At 43.1% G+C, this 19,662-nt stretch overlaps 1 protein-coding gene across 4 annotated transcripts in view; it reads right to left on the minus strand.

Moving 5' to 3' along the window:
* TET2 (tet methylcytosine dioxygenase 2) overlaps window positions 1-19,373 on the minus strand; it is a 70,925-nt gene extending 51,552 nt beyond the window's left edge. For 3 of the 4 annotated variants that reach the window (XM_032686593.1, XM_032686595.1, XM_032686597.1), the window contains exon 1: window positions 19,261-19,367. In XM_032686593.1, coding sequence (XP_032542484.1) covers window positions 19,261-19,290 — 30 coding nt within the window. In that variant the 5' untranslated portion in view covers window positions 19,291-19,367. Of the gene's footprint in view, window positions 1-1,059; window positions 1,172-19,260 lie in introns of all 4 variants that reach the window. The other variant, XM_032686596.1, reaches the window with a different exon arrangement.
* Window positions 19,374-19,662: the final 289 nt, after the last annotated feature.

Consider the following 19,662-nt stretch of genomic DNA (forward strand, 5'->3'; position numbering starts at 1 on the left):
AAAATAGCCTGCCTCATCCATCCTGAGTGCAGCTGAGCAGAGTTCCTTCATAGTATCTGTCATGCCTAAAAATATTCCTGTTATGAAAACAGAGACAGAGATGTCTGGTTTTGTGTGCTGTGCCTGTGTGTTTAATGTATGTGCAAGTGCATGTGGAGTAAGTCTGAGGGTGAGCTTCCTCCTCCACGGAGCGTGAACGCTGTACTGAAGGATCATCTAATGTCATAGTGTCATGAATAAGGGCTTGATACTCGTTTCTGAATATCTGTCTCTAGCTCTACTACTGCACTATAAATACATCTAAACCAAAGCAGACGGTATGTAAAGCAGGGCAGGGAATACCTCTGACTTCTAGACTTGCTAAACTTGCAAAGCTGTGGGCAGTGCTGCTCGCAGTAATACTTTGCAGGCGTGAGAGAAATACAATGAGCAATGAGGCAGGCTAAGCCTCACAAGTGAGATGAGGTATAATATTTGAATGTTTCCAAGGAAGGAAACTAAAGGGCAGTGCAAAGTAGGTAAGATGTACTTTGGTGTGTAGAGAATGACAGTGGTGAGGGCCACAGTGACAAAGCACAAAGGTGGGAGGTGTTTTAGATCATATGTGGTTTTCCTTCTTTGAAAGTTTTAAGTCATAGAAAAAGCCCATAAAGGATTCAGATATGACCATACAGAAACAGGAACCGACGAAAGAAATTAAGTCTTGGGGTAGAGGAAAACCCTATTAGTTGAGCATTTCTCACAGCTTTTTTCCCCTTCTTTCTTTTGAAATGATGATGTGTTCAGCTTCATAACACAGGCAAACCCTGCAACTGAACCTGCCCAGTTTAGGTGTTCTAAAGTGCAAAAACATGCAAGCACAAACACCTGCTGAGTTCAGGAGAACAGAAAGAAACAAAAGAAAGGATAAAACAAAGAAAATGCCCAGGTTATCTCCAGTTCCCTCAGAACCTAGTCCAGGTCAGCACTGTTGTGCTGGCTATACTGCAATATATGAATTTCTGCAGGATGCCCACATTTTATGGAACAGATTTTATTTCTCACAAGTGCTATCTTTACCTGAGGTTAGTGTTACTTTGAAACCTTCTTTGCTTCATAGTTTCCACAGTTCTACAAACAGTATCTCCATGTACTCATCCTCTGTGACTGCTGAAAACTACTTCTAAATTTCCTGGAGGGAGAGACACAGCCAGATGAGGCAGCACTTTCCTGCCCAGTTCTGCACAGCAGAGCTAGTAACTCTTTCAAAAAGACTCTCATGTACCCCCCTGAATATCCCGATTTAGTGCAAACTCACATTCATATATATAATTAACATTTTAAAAGGATTATAAAGTGTGTGTCATAGCCTATAAAATTCTTTGGCAAATGCAGAGGAATTTAGGTACTTTGAGGTTAAAACAGTTTTGGCAGAATAAAGAAAACCCAAATCCCTGAAAGTACACAATGTGTCCTTCCCCATGCACTAGGCTGCAACAAGTGTGTTGATAGCCAGCATCGGATATGCAAGGATGATGTAAACAAAAAGCCTGGGATTGCAAAGTAAATATTTGGGTGTATTAGCTAACTGTTTGTGGGGTTTTTTTCCACTTTTAAATTTGTTTGTATTAATGTTTAAATCCAACTCACCTTCTTAAAAAAGATAACTGCAACGATCTGTCTCCTGCCCACAGTCATCTCTTCATCGATATTTTTGCTTATCTCTCTTCTCATGTTTCATGTTGTTTCAAAGCAGCTCTTTAGCAATCCACAAAAATGTTAGCTATCCAGCTAGGTTTAAGTGGACCCCAGCTGAAGTAAATACTCCATACAGGCATACTATCTTTTCCATTTCTTGGTGAGTCCTCTTTGGGCCTGCTACATGTAGATCAGAAGTCTTTAAAATGTTTAGTGAGGAAACCATGCAATACAGAAACTATTGCTTTCACAGTGCTGTGTTTCTATAGTAACCATCTTATTAAAGAACTGCAGCCATCTGCTTTAAATACTAACTTCATAAGACCATCAGGACTAGCTTAAAACAATATCACATGTTCATTAAATATTAAAACTAGAAACAAGAGGACAAGAAGAGAGAACTACAGGAGAGAGCTTTTCCCTGTTCCTTCAATCTAATCTTTGAAAAAAAACCCACACTTATTTGCTCTTTTTAGATAATTTAACAGTTCGTGCCACTGCTTTAGAAAGAACTGTGACCACACTAGCTGCTAGTGGCATAAACTACAACTTTCCGGGATGTTGCAATTACAAACAAATGAAGAGTACAGCTTCCTGGGGTAGGTGTTCAGTTTGTGTATGTTCCTAATAACAGATTTTCTGGACCCCGTTTTTGTAGCAGTACTTTCAGACATACGAAGTCTTTGGAGGAGGGAGCACGCAGGGGGAGAGCCAGCAGCAGCTGAGAGGTGCCACACTGAAGCAAATAACTGTCTGTTTTTATCATAGTCTGCTAAAGGGCAAATGCCTCAGAGAAATGTATAATCGCTCAGTAATGCATTCAGCAACCTCCAGCTCACAGCCAGAACCATGAGACTTAAACCCCCTATCACTTGTATCCCAAGGAGCAGGTGCCTAGACACGGTCCTAATTCACAGAAATGCCTGCCACCTTCAAAAGAACCTGCATCAGCAGCAGGTTGTGACAGCAAGGTCCTTAGATTAAGCACACCCGTCATATTTGTTTCCTTTAAGCAATTTGAAATCCGTTGGCTGTTACCTTCTTCAAATACTGTCTTTCTTCAAACTGTGCTAGAGAGCCAAAGGTAAGCTCCTGAGCCCCCTTCTCTGCCTTTAGCCCATGGTATCTAGCTCACACTCCAGAGTTATTTTCACTGTGTTCCACTTCTTACTCCCTCATACTATTGCTCTCCCTTTTGAGGCCTGGACCCCGGAGTCAGAATACATGGGAACATCTGAAAATTTCACTGGAACAAGAAAGAATAGGAGAACTCAGATTTTCCCATGGACAAACCACACACCTCTGGCACTACAGCTCAAGAGAAATATTTTCTAGTATTTTGCATTCTCTCAAACATGTTTCTATCTTCATCCACAAAGACAGCTTAACAAACCCATAAATAATACTAAGATTAAGTACTGTACTGGATTTGTTTTTCCAACTTCTCGTAACTGCCACATTGAGCAAGTGCCTACACTTAAGCTGTTCGTTATGTTGTCCAGATCTTCTGCAGCAGAGAGCATTTGCATCATGCACGGAATAGCGGCAGTGTGCCCAGATAACACTGACATGGTCCTTGGCCAAAAAATTCACAGTCTAATGGATCACCAGACCCTCACAAAAATGTGTAATTACTTATTTTAAGATTCCCCCAGTATGCAGTTCCTCCTCCTTGATGACGCCAACTTCTCTGTTTCACACACCAGCTTTTTTTCTGAAGTTCTTCTGAGGTCTCTCGAATACAAAACCCAAGGGCAGTATCTCAAAAGGCAGGAACAATTGTAAGCACAAACACTGAATGAGGAACAGGAGTTCCTGGAGTTACACTAAACATCAAGCTGAACAGTTACGTGAGTCCTTTTGAGAAAAAAAGGCAATTTTTGCACAGGCTGTAAGTCCTCTTTGTGTGGCTTTGTCAGACATTGTTACCTTTCTTCTCAAGCCTTGGCAGGGCTTCAACTGGAATGCTATATCTGTCCAAAAGGAAAAAATGTTCATCAAAATGAGAAGACTTGGCAGAGTACAGAATCTCCTTTAGCAGAGGGCTTCTAGAGCAGATTATCCAACTATTTGTCAAAATGACAGTTATGATTTGGCTGACTTGGGAGAAGAAGATGGAATAAATGGTCTCTTCCATGGCTATTTCATACAACTTTTAGGAACAACTTGTCCATCTTTCTCACTGCTGTGCACTGGTACAGGGAAATACTATTTAGTATATCCTGATGAGAATTTTCCTGGATAAGGGTGCAAGCAAGTTTGCACAGACCATAAAGAGGTTCACAAAGGAAACATGCTGGCCACTCTTCCCCTCAAAATTAAACTAACCTAAATTTTCCACATCAAAACTTTACACTGGAGCATGACATTCTTTTACATGGAATTTCATGGTATTTGCTGTGCTTGAGACAACCATACTCTCTCCACATTTGTGGGCCTTCAGCAAGGATAAATAATTAGGAAAAAAAAAGGCTGCTAGGATAGTGGAACATGAGTAGAAGAGAAGGTCTGATTTTGCTGCTTCCAGTGTATCTCTATTGAATTCATAAATCAGTATTTCTGCAGCTTGCCTGTTAAATAGTAAAGGCTGTTTTCTTTTATTGATGTATAATTTGACTATTAGAAATGGAGGTTTCATTCTATTTTGAAGCTTTGGAGGTTGGCCATGGCCAAAGTCAGGCTGGTGGGCAAAGCACAGTAGTGTTTCTTGTAGGACTGAAAGACAGAGGAAGAAACCTCAGCACCACATTGGCTTAATCCTGTGAACATGAAGAAGCCATTGCTGGTATGGCTCAGACAACTTTTTTTTTTTTTAAACTTACTCTGTAAGGTGTTATTTTCTTGCTTTCCTGAGAACATCTCTGGGCATTTTCCCCTCTACATTCCCCAGTACTGTAAAAATCTAAAATGCTGCCTTTTTTTTTTCATTGTTTCTATTCTCTTTTGCACATATCATAGTTCTTGTAACTCTTGAATTAACAGGACTTGTTATGTTTTTAAGGTGATGCGAAACATTTTCTGCCTGTGGTTTGTGCTGAGCAGATATTCTACAGGTTGGTTGCATGTTCCCACCTTTCCTTTGAGTGCTGTGGGCAGTTGTTAATGTGACTTAATGTACTGTCAAGCAGGGTGTTTTGTAAGTTGTCTTCTCTCTGCACAAGAGCAATAAGCAATTGCTCTGTTAAGGAGCCATCTTCTGCTGAGAAAACAATGAGTAACAGAGATAGAGGAACAGTGTGACCCCAGACTGTGTAGCTCTCGGGTCAGGAAGTCCTCCCACTGCCTCACTCAGTGCTGCAAATTTTGGTAGCGCAATTCAGATCCTATCCAAGATTCCCAGCTCCAAAAGACATTAATGACAAATCCCTCAGGTAAATACCAAGGTGCTGTTTCATCTCTTCTCCACTTCCCCTGCTATTTTGGCAGATTGGCTTTTCAAAAGGGTGAGGGAAGAGGGAGATTGGCAGCAAATTATAAACTGGTGAATAATCTCACTCTCACACACACATATGCCAGAGAAAGCTATGGCCAGGAATAGTTGTTTATTATGCCAAGGGATTTTCTTCCCCAAACTATGCACTGTCATGACTGTTGATCACCAAATCTCAGTATAAGAAAAATCAAAAGTCCCAAGTCTGTTCTTTGGGAGTTGTAAAACTCTTTAGTAAGACTTGCACCCATGCATCTGAAGACGTAATTAAACTTTAGGTGTGCCTTTCGCTGAACTTGTTAAACAAGATTTCCATTGCTTTTTTACCTAGAGGACAAACCCATGACAGAGTCTGTATTTATTTTGAGATACTCATCTAAACTGACACAATGGCAGTATTCACCCTGTAGCATACAATGGTAATCTTACAGTGTTCCTTCCCTCCTGATCCAACTGAAAGCATGGGATAAAATAATCTTTATCATAAGCAGCATTTCTTCCCTTATATTCTCTTCACTGGGTGGCTAAAAGAAGATCTTTGTATAACATAAGAAAGTATCATAAACAGTAACAGTAAGAAGATTCTCTGAGTCAAAGATGCACCAGATAGAATTTGTGTATCTGTACGGACCTTACACTGGTTAAGTTAAACGTACTGGTGAAGCCCACAGACATCATAAATACTAATAATCCAGTCCTTATAAACCTCAGTACTTTCTGATTAAGAACAATTTAAAAAGTGCTTCAGGGCTTCTGAAGAAAGACTCCAGAAGATGTACAACGACATATCCAAGAGAAAGCTATAAACATTAAGGGATGATTTTACTTTAAGGCTCTAATTCTCCTTTCTCCAAGTCTGCCCATACTTGTACAGTTTCACAGTAAGGTGGATTTGCTTTCCTTAGGCAGGAGAAATGCTACAAAGAGCTCTTAAAATAGGAACATGGCAGTGACCTATTTTCAGTACTTCCATTCTTATTTCTAGGTCCATTATATACAGTGTAATGAACATTGTAATGAACATTCAGCTGTGAAAAGACATCAATAACTGACCGAGTACATTTGCTCACATTCTCAATGCAAGATTAAAAGTAGCTAGGAGACTGGGCAAAACCAGTGACGGGTTAGAGGCTGACCTGCAGAGCACTTCATCTGCTCGGAGTAGAGCTGCCTGACCACAAGAAATGAGTTAGTGACCAGGCCAGAGTGGACATGTGTCAGCCTCTCTAGTTTTGTTTTGTTTTGTTTACATAGCAAAAAAAGTCTGCATAAACTCTGACAACTCCAATGCAGACCTGCCATAGGTATGGTTGGAAAAGATGAAGACTGTGGACTAGCTTTATACTTACAAGTTTTATTCAATAACGGGATTGAACTGTATTGGAGGAGAGGGATGGAGAAGCTCATAGTGTGTCTTTCCCATGGGCTTTGTCATTATGATTATTTACAAACACTGAGATGTATTATAGCAACTAATATAAAATAGAACTACCATCTTTTTACCATCTCATCTGCTTCTGAAAGGTCAAACTTTCTACTTGAGAAGGGAAAAAGAATTTTTCACCATTTAGTAGGCTTTTGCAAAGCTGAGATTAAATTCTTTGATTCCAAAAGTGGAACCTGGAACTGATTTATTAACAAGTGTTGGTTATTTTTGCTCATTTAGCAGCTTTTTAAAGAAAGCTCTGTTTATCTTTGGAAACTACTCACAGTTATAGAATCTGTCTTCCTCCACATAAATGTATTTCTGAGACAACTACCAAGAATGCTAGAATCTGTCAAAAACTAGTTGTCTGACCATATACTCCACTTTAGTATAAACTGCTAACTTCTAGGAAGCAAACTGCTTTGGAGTAATTTGGCATAGAATGCAAATGTCTTTACAGAACTTCAAGGGTAAAGAAGGGATTTTTTTTTTTTTTGAAGTAGATATCTACTGTAAAAAATATACATGTGAAGATAATGGACATGTGCCAGTTGAGCATACAGTCCTTGGTTTGCTAAAGGAGAGTTCCAGCTATGATTTTTTCCCCTAAGGCCCATGTCAAAAAAACCAAGTCAGTCATAGAGTGGTATTCATATTTTGTAGATGGAGGTGTTTATTTTGAAACTACTAAGTCATCTTTTTCCTAAATGGATGGTTATATCCTGACTACAAAGCATTCATTAGTGCCCAAGTGCAAGTGTTAATAAAGGAATAAAAAAGGAACGGTCAATCAGGAACCACGCAATCATGCAGCGTTCTTTTCTTTTAGCCAAAGTAAGTCAGCTTTGCAGTTCCTTCCCGTTTCGAAAATTTTACGTACTTTCTGAGTTAGTTCAACAGACTTACGGTGCTAAAGAACCCAGTCAGTTCTATCCCCAAGCTGCTGAATCACTTATCCGCTGCTCCTGCTAGCTATTTTTAGTTTATGGTATAAAACGCTCTCATGGTGGCAATGATATTTCAAAAGAGTTTGGGAGCAAATCATCTGCCCTGAACGTCTCTCAGCCTGTGTTCAGTATGAGTGCCTCGCTATTCACTCCCAGCACTGGCAATCTAGGTCACCCTGGCGCGCGGGATGTGGCATTTGCTGGCTCTTTCATAACTGCCCGTAAGAGTTCTGGGGTCATGTTTGTAAACACTGCTGCCATGTGCGCGTAAGCACGTGGCGAGACACCAGCATGACCTGGAGTGCCAAGACGGGAGGTAAATCTTGGCGCCAGTGTCGATGTCGCTAAGCCAACTAGCGCCGACTCTCCCGCTGGCGCGCACCCCTCACAGCCCTGTGGAACACCGCGGCGGGTGGTTTGAAGGGCAAAGGGGAACCTTCTTCCTGTTCGTGGCACATGTGGACATGCGCTAATGTTGGTGATGGCCCAGCAGGTCCATCTCTCAGTGGTAAGCAAATGGCAGTGCTGAATTGTTCTCGAGAAAAGTAAAACCGATTTCTGTCCTAAGTCACTGAAATTGGAGTCCACATGGTCCCACAACACAATGCAAAGCTCTGGCTATTAGGGAAAAGAACCGTATAAGGGCATACTGCCACAGTTTCCAAAATTACTTCAAAGACACATAACCGAGACTTCATGTCTGTAATAGCTTTTTGCTGGCTTTGCATTGATGAAATTAAGACCACGTTTCAGGCGTTTGAGGAAGTAGCTCCTAAATTATTTCTGTTTATCAGCAGAGGTTGCACGATACGGCCAGTACAAACAAAGTCACGAGTCTTTCATTTCCTCTTAATGAGAAATGAGCAGATCCAGCCACCCAAACCTGTGCAAAGTTTCATATCACCCTGGCCATATACTTTATATGCTTCAAGAAAAAAAAAAGTGGGATAGGGGATACAGTCTGTGGTCAACATCTCTCTCTCCTATAGCAGCTCTGTCTCAAGTGCAGCTGTCTCATTTGCTTTGACCTTTGCTGAGAGAGCTGAGAATAGGACAAAGAGTTAAAGTGTTACCAGTCCCTGCTGAGTCTGCATTTCTCAGCCAGGCAGGCCAGAGAGGCGGCTCGGAGAGGGTGTGCACACAGCAGAGGGTGAGAGGGAGGGTGAGCAGGGAGGAGAGTAAAACAAAAGGAGAAAAATAAACTGTGCACACCCCGAAACAAAACAGGGGAACAAGTACAGAAAAATGATCGTCTTTGAAGAACAGGAACTTTTCTGTTTGTTTCCCTCCATGTAGTTATATCTTGTTATCTGGACTCAAGGTACAGTAGATATATGAGTCCTTGAACTCTGAACTGGTGAGGAGAGCAGCAAAAGTAAGTCAATACAATTTTAGCTGAGCGGCTGGAAAGAAGCAGGCTTTGTCTTTTGTGCCTCAGCTATGGGAGGCCATTTAATGCAGCAATGCACAGCTGTTCAAACCTCTTTCTTGCTGTATGCCAATGGCCTGCTAAAACAAAGCAAAACCAAGGCAGTCTTCTCCGAGTGATAATGCAACTGTGGTTTCAAATACTAGCTGCTCCAAACTACTTGTGTTTCATTAAGCCCCATCTCTTAAACCTGGACAAAAAGCGGTCCCTGGTTTGTTAGTGGGAAATGAAAAAAAAATGTGCCCATTCATTTCCACAGGCTTTTTGAAATCCTGCCCTACTGTAAATGTTACCCAATTCCCTAGCAGTGTCTCTGGAAAGCAGAAAAGTACCTTCCTCGCTGCTGCGTGTATATCTAGCTAGCGCTCCCCAGTGCCTCGACTCTATCGAGCAATAAAGTTTCTATTTTTGACTCACTGTGGACAACCTTGCTCTAAACCCCTGGCCTGAATATTGCTTGAATGTAAAATGAGCAAACCCAAACAAGCCAGCACTCTCCACCGTCACAGCCCTGCTACGAGCAGCCACGAGCATGGGTGAGAAACAGGAGCTCAAAGAGGAGCTCTCGCAAGCTGCACGAAGGGAACCCGGCCCTGCAGCGGGGCACCCTCAGCTCATCGCTGTGCCTCGGGACACCTGGGAGAGTGTTTGTAAACAGCAGGGCCATGTTCAGCAGGGCTGAACCTCCAAACCTAGGGAGGGGAGCAACGGCGGAGGCAAGTGCGAATGCCCCCACTCCGGCATCTTCCAAAGTAGTTTGCAGTGCTATTGGATCCCTAAACATAGCAGGGGAAAATCCATCTGTCCTTCATGGTCAGCTGGCTCTGCCAGCATCCAGAGATGGTGCACGAGCTAAATTACCAATCGGATTTTATTTCCAAATGCATTTTATCATGGATTGTATCACAAGACTGTGAATGTGCTGAAGTTAAATAGGGTAGGCTCTTGGTGAAACGCACTCTGCACCAGGCAGGCTGAGCTTGTGACTATCACCCCCAGCACAGGAACTCTCAGAGGCCAGAGGGAGACATTAAAACTCACCATCTCCATTTCAGGTCTAGGAGATAACAGGTGACTGTTGCACAGAAAGGTATGAGTGCTTCTAAGGTTGTGGCACCTGCACAGGTTTCTGCATCCCATCTCCAGCAGAGAGATTTCTGACAACAAATTAAAGTTTGTTTTGGTTTTTCCCCTCCTTTGAGCTCTGCTACCAAGTGTGATGTCAACATGAGGGCTTGTGAACCCTGACACACCTTTAATTGGTAAAACAGATCAAATGGGAGTTGTGTCCTAGGCTGGAGCTGATGTACGTGAACAGTTTACAGACTGTGGGAAATCTTGCCTGAATGATTAGGAGGCCTGAGGGCATTAAAGGGAGTTATTAGAATACCTACTTATTAAAATGACATTACATAACTCTTTCACACAGTGTGATTAACTGACACAACATACTATTTTAAATTATTGTTACTTTAATTATTTGTTTGGAGGTGCATGGAGACATCTACAGTGCCAGTAAAATGGAGATAACATCCTTTCCTGCACCCTTTCTCACTTGGAGTGGGGTTTAAACAATGCTGCAAAGCAGTGCACAAAAGGAGCCATCCTCTTCCCTGAGGAGATTTATTTAATTTTAATATGCTGGGTTGTTTTGGATGAGCACTGCTGATTTAAAGGTCTGAAGGTTTGTGCAGCAAAAAGAGAACACCTCAATAAACAGAAAATGCTACTGAAAACCAACTTCTGAAAAAAAGTGAAAAGTGTCTAGTTTCTGTTTCTTAAAATTGATACTTCTGTTATCTTAGTAAGCAGAGAAAACTATCTGTAAACCTCTGAATGAGCAGGAAGGAGGATATCATGGGTAAAGCACTGGGGTTTAGGAGATATGGGTTCAGTTCCTAGCTATACCACAGCTTTCCTGTAGGTCTTTTAGGGTTAAAAAAAAAAGACACTGAAATGAATTACTCCAGCAGGGTTTGTACTACAATGCATGATCTCTGTGTGCTTTGGCTCTCAGTTGTTTCTTATTAATTTTGTACCCTTTCTCTTACTCTTTTCGTGTTTTGCCTGCTCATTAACATTAGCACCCTTGGGAAAAGACTGCAGCAGTGCTGGTGAGGAACTCCTCTTACACACATATACAGAGCAGGCAGTAATAGCAGCTTTGCTTTATTTACCGCAAATATTTAGTTTTTTTGAAGGGAGCTGCCTGCCTCTGCTATACGCAAGAGTTACTAACACTCTGACCCCTTGTGTGCTGCCAGACCCCTTTTCCCTGCCTCCTTTACTGAATTAAACAGCAAAATGGAACAAAAATGGCTTATGTTTGTACAGCCCCAAGCACAGTGGGATTCTGTTTCATGGCTGGGATATGAGGTGCCTCCTAATGTGCAATAATTAATTTCACTCCATCCACTCTCCTTATATTTAGAAGCAGCAGAGTTGCCATCCTGAATTAGACTCATGCTTCAGCTTGTCCAACAGAGTATCTTCAATGAGCTAGTTGTTTCAAGAAAAAGCATAGTAGTTAGATTCGCTCTTTCAGAGGCAAAACTTCTTTCTAATCCATCAGCTAGACTTTATATTTTATTGGAAAATACATGTCAACTTGCAACTGCTTTGAAAACTTGGGGTTTTTTTAAACATAAAAATCAGTTTTTAGCTTCTATACCTGCCTCTTAGCCTTTCCATCCACTTCCTCTCCCTGTCCCCTCAAAGAAGAAAAGAATAGCTCCAAAAATACTTTTTTTTTTCCCAGTTACTACAAAATATAGGCTGACTAGGTGCCTCACTTCTACAAGTGTCTCTGTTACAGTTCTCTGAGCCCAAGGAAAATGAACAGGGCTTTGTGAAAATGGCAGGGGCTGCCATCAGTTTGCAGGATCACAACCCAGCTCACAACACTGGGTGGGGGGGGGAAAAGCCACCTATACTTAACATATTGTCAGCTGCACACACAGGCATAGTGGGAAAATTGATAGAAATCTGTCTTCCTGCATGGTCTCTCACTTTTCAGGCACTACACACAGTAACAGAGAGAAAAAAACCCAGATCAGCACAATTTTTCTTTTTGTACTGCCTTCTCACACCTACAGAAGTTTCTTCTCTGCATAAAGGATTATAGGGAAGCAGAAAAGCACAGGTCTAAACTTACTTTAGGAAAACAAATGTTCCATGTAGAATACGGAGAGCACCATAGAAACAACAGAGAACTGAAAGGCTGTATTTTTCTGGTTTTTGCACTTTTTGTCTTTATAAGGAGTGTTTTCCCCTATTTGGTCAGTATTTTCACTTGCCTCTGGGTATGTAATGTGTACACTTGCAACTAACTGTGCATGGAATGGAAACTCACTAGCACAGATTTTCTTTCCCCCAAAATGTCTACTAGTTCCACTAAGTTAAATAAGTGTTAAATCTGACCCCTTCCAGTTGTTCAGCTTTCATGTTTTTGATTTTTACTATTGCCATTTTAGTAATAATTCAGAGCTTTCTGGGCAGACAAACTTGAAATCAGACAAGCAAGCAAAGGAGTACAGAGGGAACAAAAATTTGGTAACTTGAAAGTATGTTAAAGTCTGTAATACATGCATACACTCACCCCAACTTCTCCATACCCCAGGGAGAGGAGAGTCCAATGTATTTTCCAGATTTCATATGCTCGCTTTTAGGAATAAATGGCATTCCTTTTATTAAGCTGTACATGCACTTCAAGCTTCACAGAAATATCTCACTTCTGTGAACTTTAAGTTTGGGAGAATGGAAGAAACTCCTGCTTTACTGCAACAATTCCTTTTCCTCATTTTACCGTGAGCAGGACAGTAATGCTACTTGCACACAAGAGGAAATATGCAATCATTCTTTTCTCCTTTTTGCTTACACAAGAGCTGAAAGAGTTTTGTGTCCTTTGGCAAGTATAAAAATTGTATAACTTCAAAGAATGTGACTTCAAACACAAGTGAAGTAGCATTGAAAGAACAAACAGATTAAACAAAGATGAAAAACACCACCAGGGGCATGAAATGGGGGTGAGTGCAGCATGAACAGTTGTTGTCTCTCATGCAAAAGGACAAATATGGAAAGATACTAAAGGACACTGAAGTTGAGGGCAAAACTCTCCTCCAGCATCAGGCCCAGGGTTAATGTCTACCCTTTGATCTCTCCAACAGCACCAGAAGTGGCAAGAGAAGGAACAAATACTCAATACAAACTCAGGAATACCTTTGTCACATATTCTATCATATATTCTTTACTCTCGCTTGCTACCTTCTGCTACACAGCTGCTGCAAGAGTAATGGGAACTGTGGGTCAAAAAGAAGTCAGAAAAGAAAAGGAAAGGCAGTAAGGAAACAATGGATATGGATATGACACAAAAATTGTGTCTCACAAATGAGACAACAGGTGAGCAAGAAAACGCTGCAATGTAATACCAACAATACAGTGATGTAATAGATATTAACATAAAATGGAAGCAACCAATGTGAATACCACTGCTGGCAGAAGCCATGGGTATAACAAGATCTGTGGATCAGCCTTCATACTCTGTTGCATGACTGAATACTGTGATTCATCTAGACAAATTCAGAATATGGAAGAGACATTTGTACCAACTGCTTCCTCCCTGTGAGCTAAAAACAGATCTTAGGATTCATTTTGTAAGGCAAGTGATGTGCTTTGCACACTGTTCCGAGCACTTGCTGCAAAGCTGCTTAAGAAAGTCTGAAAAATGTTCATGAAACTGGATGAGGAGCAGAACATCTGACAACGAGGTCCCACAGTGCATGCAAGAGCACAGGCTTCAAGTGTCTCTGGAGACTAAAACCTGTCTGACAGCTTTGGTTTAGGTCCACAGGGGAGAGCATGAAACATGTTGCCACTTGAGTGCTTCTGACCAGCTACAATGTGTTTTCACAGAATCACAGAATTTTCATCTGTGCAAGGCATCCCCGGTAACTACTACCACTTGGCCCTGATCCTTTGGGGTTTTTTTTGAACAAGAGATTGGTGGCGTTATTCATTTGGATGAGCAAATGAAGAAATCTCCAGCAAGCTTCTTGTGTCTAATGGAGATCCAAAACTTGCCTTACAGTGGTATCAGCTTTCGTAACAGCAACGCCTCTTTGTGTCAACATGTCTAATTAAGTAGTAAAGACTTTCACCTATTTGATTTTACTTATAAAGTTAGTAGGATTCATGATTTCTTTTTTGTTCTTTAAAAAGGGAATTGTTCTAGTACCCTAACAGGCAGTGAGTCATGCCTAATTAAGGAAAAAATATATAACCATTTACAGTGGGATTCTTGTATTGCAAAGAGCTGTTTTGTCATAAAAGCTTTTGGGGATTGAATTATAAAATTTTTTAAAAGGAAAGGAGGGGCACAAAAATAATTTGAAACCTTTGCAACAATTCCCTTAACCCCCATCTCATAGTTCGGGTCAGTCCGTTCCAGACAAACACGTCAACACAGCCCAGATTGCGCTCGAGTGCTGAGGGAAAAAACAACGGCATCCGACAAAGGACCCAGAGATCCAGAATGCAACACAGATGCAGAAAGCTCAGCCAAAAACCAAACTGCGATATGGGTTCTTAAAACTGTGCATTTTTTTATTTCTTTTCCCCTCCTCCGCCGCTTGTGAGGACCAGGGACATTCCTAGAACTCTGTCCTCACTGGCTGCGTCAAGGCAGCTGCCGAGGATGCTGGGACACTGTTTGTAAACACTGTAACCACGTGCGCGCAACCACATGGAGAGTCATCGTCCTGACCTAAACGTCTACCCACTTGGTAAGCCGGGGTTTTACTGCAATGAAGCCAAATCCTTTCCCAACACGACGTGATTTAAAGTAGCTCACGCCAGGACACTGGAAGACAAACTTGGACTGCTTATGCATTATTAGAAAGGAAATTAGGCAGAGAAGTTGGTTAAACTTTAGTCATTGAAATGTAAATTTAAGGACAAGGTAGCTCACATAAAGAAGTCATTCTTTATACATCTGCAAAAAATTCAGCTTAAACCTAGAAATTTCTCCTTCACCATGCACACACCTGGTGAAACCAATATTCATATGCTGGGAAACCACGTGGAATATATTTGAGGTTAGAGATAACGCTGTAGAACACGTGAAGGTTATTTCAAGTTGTCTAAATTGCATCACAGTAATTACTCAGAGTGCGGGGGCTACTGCCCTGTACCTGGGGAAGACACTTCCAAGGGGTATTTGGTTATTGAGCTACTCCTGGTTATCTTAGCTATCTAAACACTCACCTGCTCACTTCTCTGCTACTTCTTTGAAACTGTCTGTTGTGGTTTAACAAATCTCTGTACTCGATTAGGGTTAAAATGCTGAATTATCCCTTTTTGCTTAACTTGAGCATAGAACGAGCCTATTCCTTTCCACACTGCAATAGAAATGCCTTGTTTGTTTGCTTTTGTTTTTTAGCAAGAAGAAAAGCACACACACCTGGAATTATGTCAAATACTGGAAGCCTTTATTTATCTGTCAGAATAATCCTACTGGGATTTCTTGCCATATGTATGTTACAGGGTAACAGCACTCCAACTTGGAATCCACACCTCCACAGAAAACTTTGCTTTTTAAGGACAGCCTGAATTTTGTTCAGGTTCCTAAGATGAGTCAGAGTTCTGGAAGGTGTTTGACAGAGATGAACAAGCCTTGAAAAGACAGATAGGAATTTAAATCTTTATGGCTTTTATCCGTTAATGTTTTCTCTCAATTTTTTCAAAGCATGGCAACTTTCTTTAAACTGACCCCAGATTTAAAATCCTTTACTATGAAAAACTAGTGGAACACTCTTTCTGATCCTCCTATAAATTAGAGCATATTTTTTTCTTCATTTCAAGAACAGTGTTAGATATGTGGGTGAAATTAGTTAGCTGTTCTATTTCTCAAACCTTATTTTTTTCTGCCTTCCTTCTGTTACTCCCTGCTACGTAATGCAAGGCACATTCTCAATATTTTAATCAAAACAACCTTTTTGGGTCAGTCATCAGCTGTCCTTGGGATTAGTCCAGCTGATGCTGGAGGTTCAGAATTTTATTCCTTAACCCCACCACCACTGTGTCCACCCACAGAGCAACTCCTTGACAAAATGACTAATTTTTCCATATATAATTTTTTTTTTTTAAACAGACTTATCTATCCTAAGGGAAGGTAGAAGTGACTTCTTTTCAATGGGTGACTGAGAGGGTGGTTACTCATGGTGCTTTCCATTTGTAAGGTTTTATTATCTAGGATATTGGGACAAGCTATGCAAATTGAATGTGCAAGCAGTGATGATCTGAAAGTCTAACAACCGGAACTATGGCAACTTGTTACTAGTTACTTGTTCAGTGCTCAAAAGCATATTTTTGCTGCAGAATATCATTAAATGAGTAAGATGGTATTCACTGCCTTATGGAGTAAGGGATGAGAAAAATGCTTCAAGTGTGATTGATTCATATAATTCTCTTTTTGGCTTTCAGCCATGATGCAGTCATATGCTTTATCTCTGTTCAGACTACAGCTCTTTTTTTTTTTTTTAATAATGAATCATAGTACATCCCACTCCATTTCAGAACCAGCACATTTCCTTTCAAAATGATGTCACAACACTTACTGCTGCTGGCTGACTGCCTTAACAGCAATCAGAGAGCTGGACTAAATAAATACTGTATATTATTTGGCAAAATCATTTGTGGTTGTGTTCTCCAGCACAGTTTCCAATATAACCACCAATTCTACTTGAAACTTGGCAACTTTGTTCTACCTCTTTCAGGCTCCAGTTGTGAAGCTGGCTTACAGATGCTGCTACCATGCCTAGTGCTGCTGTGCAGCAGCCCAGTGAGAGAGGTAGAGGGGTCACTCACTATGACAAGCCAAATTTGACAGCTCTTCTGAAATTCCACCTTGAAAAATTATCAGCTTTTTAAAAAAGACCTTATTTGGCTCCTATAAAAGCACAAAACATCTCCCCCTCAGACTTAAAATGGAGCAAGGGATTTAAAGTCAGTGCTTTGGCACACTGAAACAAACTGTCCATGCAAGTAACTTAGAAGCGAAGCATTCCCTGTAATCCTGAACAGGGTTGGAAGCATTAATCCAACCCAAACTTCACATTTTTCAACATCTGAGCAGCAGACTTGTTCAAAAAACTGATGAGATGGTTTTGGTTGGTCTTTTTTTCTTTTCTTTTCTTTAGCACTGTCTGGCTGTTGCTAATATTTAAAGGAACTGTATGGAAGACAGAGTCCCAGCAGCATCTGAAGTGCCTGGGGCAAGAAGGAACAGTCCCATCCAACTCTGGCAGCTGAAATCCCCGTTCCAGCAGCAGCTACAGGGTCTCCCGATTCTGCATGCAGAAGCCAAAACATTTACAACCTCCTGTTTCTGTTACCCAGTGCAGCACTGGTGCCAACGAGAGACCTTGGATATCTGATGTCCGTCATAATAACTCCTCAGCAAGCACACGTTTCTTGTTCTTTAAACAATGTTGACATGGCAAAATCTAGGACCACGCATACTATATCAAAACAATACCAGTTTCCTGGCTAAAAGCCAGGAATCAGCACAATGCCAAAGTTCTCGTTAAAAGCCTTACTACAAAGAGTGACAGTTCGGCAAATTTCGGAGCCTCAGTGTCTCCCGTTCAACCTTTTCTTCTTCTGAAGATTTGTTAAGAATTAGTTTTGAAATGAGCAATAGAAAACCACTTTCTGAGGTTCCCTGGATGCATTCGCTGAGGTGTTTTTTTTTAAGTCACTTCCCAAAATGAACTATTTCCACTGAAGGATGACTTGAGTTCTTCATTTCACGTGAACAGTTTAGTCCTATCACCAAAGCACTCTTATTTTCCACATCTTTGCCCTCCCTTTTTTTCCTCCTCCCTACACCCTGGTTGCTCGACTTAAATGTTTTCTGACTTCACTGGCAGGATTCACTTTCAGTGAGAAAAAGAGACAAAATACTGCCCAACAGTGATTTATCTTCATTGGTTCCAAGCTGCTTTTTTTTCTGCGGGATAAAATCCAAAATGGGTACATTCTTTCAGAGTGTTAACAGCAGCAGTCAGATAGATCCCGCTACAACTCCAATTTATGCATGACTATTAGACATGAGTTTATACAAGACTAAGACCATTGACATCTCTCCGTTGAGTATCTTCGGCAACCACGTCCTGTTTTGCACTTTACAACCTCCAGAGAAAGTGCCGTAGTGGAATACACATGCAGATACACGAGTGAATGTACGTGTGACTGCACTCACCCCCTGCTGCAGTAAGTCAACCTGCCATTAACATGCGAATAGAATGGCCTCATTAGCCGACAAACAACACCCACTGACCTGCTTTCACTAGGGACAGTATCTCCTCATCTCTGAAACTCTTAAACTTCACAGCGAAAAGAAGAAACAAAAAAGAAAATGATGCCGGACTGATATTCAGTGCTTCTGATCACTGCTCAAAGCCCGCACATTGGCATGCCGCTCATCATGGAAAACAAATCTTGTGATGAGATTTTCGGCTGCGATAAAAGCACGCTAGAGCACATCACTTCTCCCTTCACCTCGCTCCGAAAAGGAAAATTACTTAGCAGAAAAGAGTCTGCCGAATTTCCAAGATTCAAACCGCGAGCCGAAAAGCCTCCTTTAAACCCGGGGCTGCCGGTGTCTAAGGGGTGATTTAACGCCGATCCACGCCACGATGCGAGCGAGCACAAGCACACACCGCCGCGTCCGACTCAGGCGTGGGGAGGTTGTTGCTCTTGTCTGTCATCTGGCGGGGAACAAGTTCGACCTCGCCGACAGCGTTATTTTAGGGGAACACGCTCGGGAAAGTGATTTCTCCTTTTCATCCCGCGGCCACATCGTGCAAGTGGCCCCGACGGCGGGGTTCAGCAACGCGGACAAAACGCGCGTGTTGGATAACTGCACGGAAAAAGGGAGGCCCCGCACCGAGTCCCCCGCCGAGCCCGCACTTCTCCCTCCCGAGCCCCCCGGGACCGCGCTCCGCTTCCCGCCGCCTCGCCCCCGCCAAGCCCCACACGACCCTCGCCTCTCTCCCCCTCTCCCCGGGGCTGCGCCCGCCTTTGTGTCCGCCGGGGGCCGGGGAGCGGCACAAAGCCGGGACGCCTCCGGCCGCCGTCCCCGTGCGCAGACAAAGGCGCGGGGAGGGGCGGCGAGGCGAAGCCCGGGTCCGGCCCCGCGGGGAGGGGGCCCTGTCAGTCAGCCATGTTGAGGGACCCGCGGCGGCGCCCCCTCCTCGCCCATCCCCGGCGGCGCCGCGCGGCACGGTCCCCGCGACACCTCGCGGGGATGCGCGCCGGAGAAGGCGGCCGGCGCGGGGAAGCCCGCTCTGACCTCAGCCGCGTCCCTCAGCCTCGCCGACATCCAGCACGCACAGCCCGGGCGCCGCGCTCCCCGCTCCTACTGCGCCGCCATCTTGCTTCCTTCTGCTCCTTGGCGAGCGCGGCCGGGCCCCCGCATCAATATGCGCGCGGCGCCCTGACGTCGGCGCCCGCCCCGCGCACCGCCCCGCGCGCGCGGCACGGCCCCCCCCCCCGGCTCCCCCCGGCACGCGGCGCGGGGGCGCCCCCGGCCCCGTCAGCGGCCCCGTCACCGCGGGCAGCGCCGGCCCCCGCCGCGCGGGGCTTTCTTCCCGGCTGCTGACGCCTTTTTTTGGTCTTTTGGGGGTTCCCCCCCGCCTTTCCTGCTTTCGCCGGCGGGTCCGCGCGGTGCCGCGGGGCGCGGGGTAGCGCCCGT

The sequence above is a fragment of the Chiroxiphia lanceolata genome, chromosome 4 (genome assembly GCF_009829145.1).
Source record: "Chiroxiphia lanceolata isolate bChiLan1 chromosome 4, bChiLan1.pri, whole genome shotgun sequence".
Classification (NCBI taxonomy): domain Eukaryota; kingdom Metazoa; phylum Chordata; class Aves; order Passeriformes; family Pipridae; genus Chiroxiphia; species Chiroxiphia lanceolata.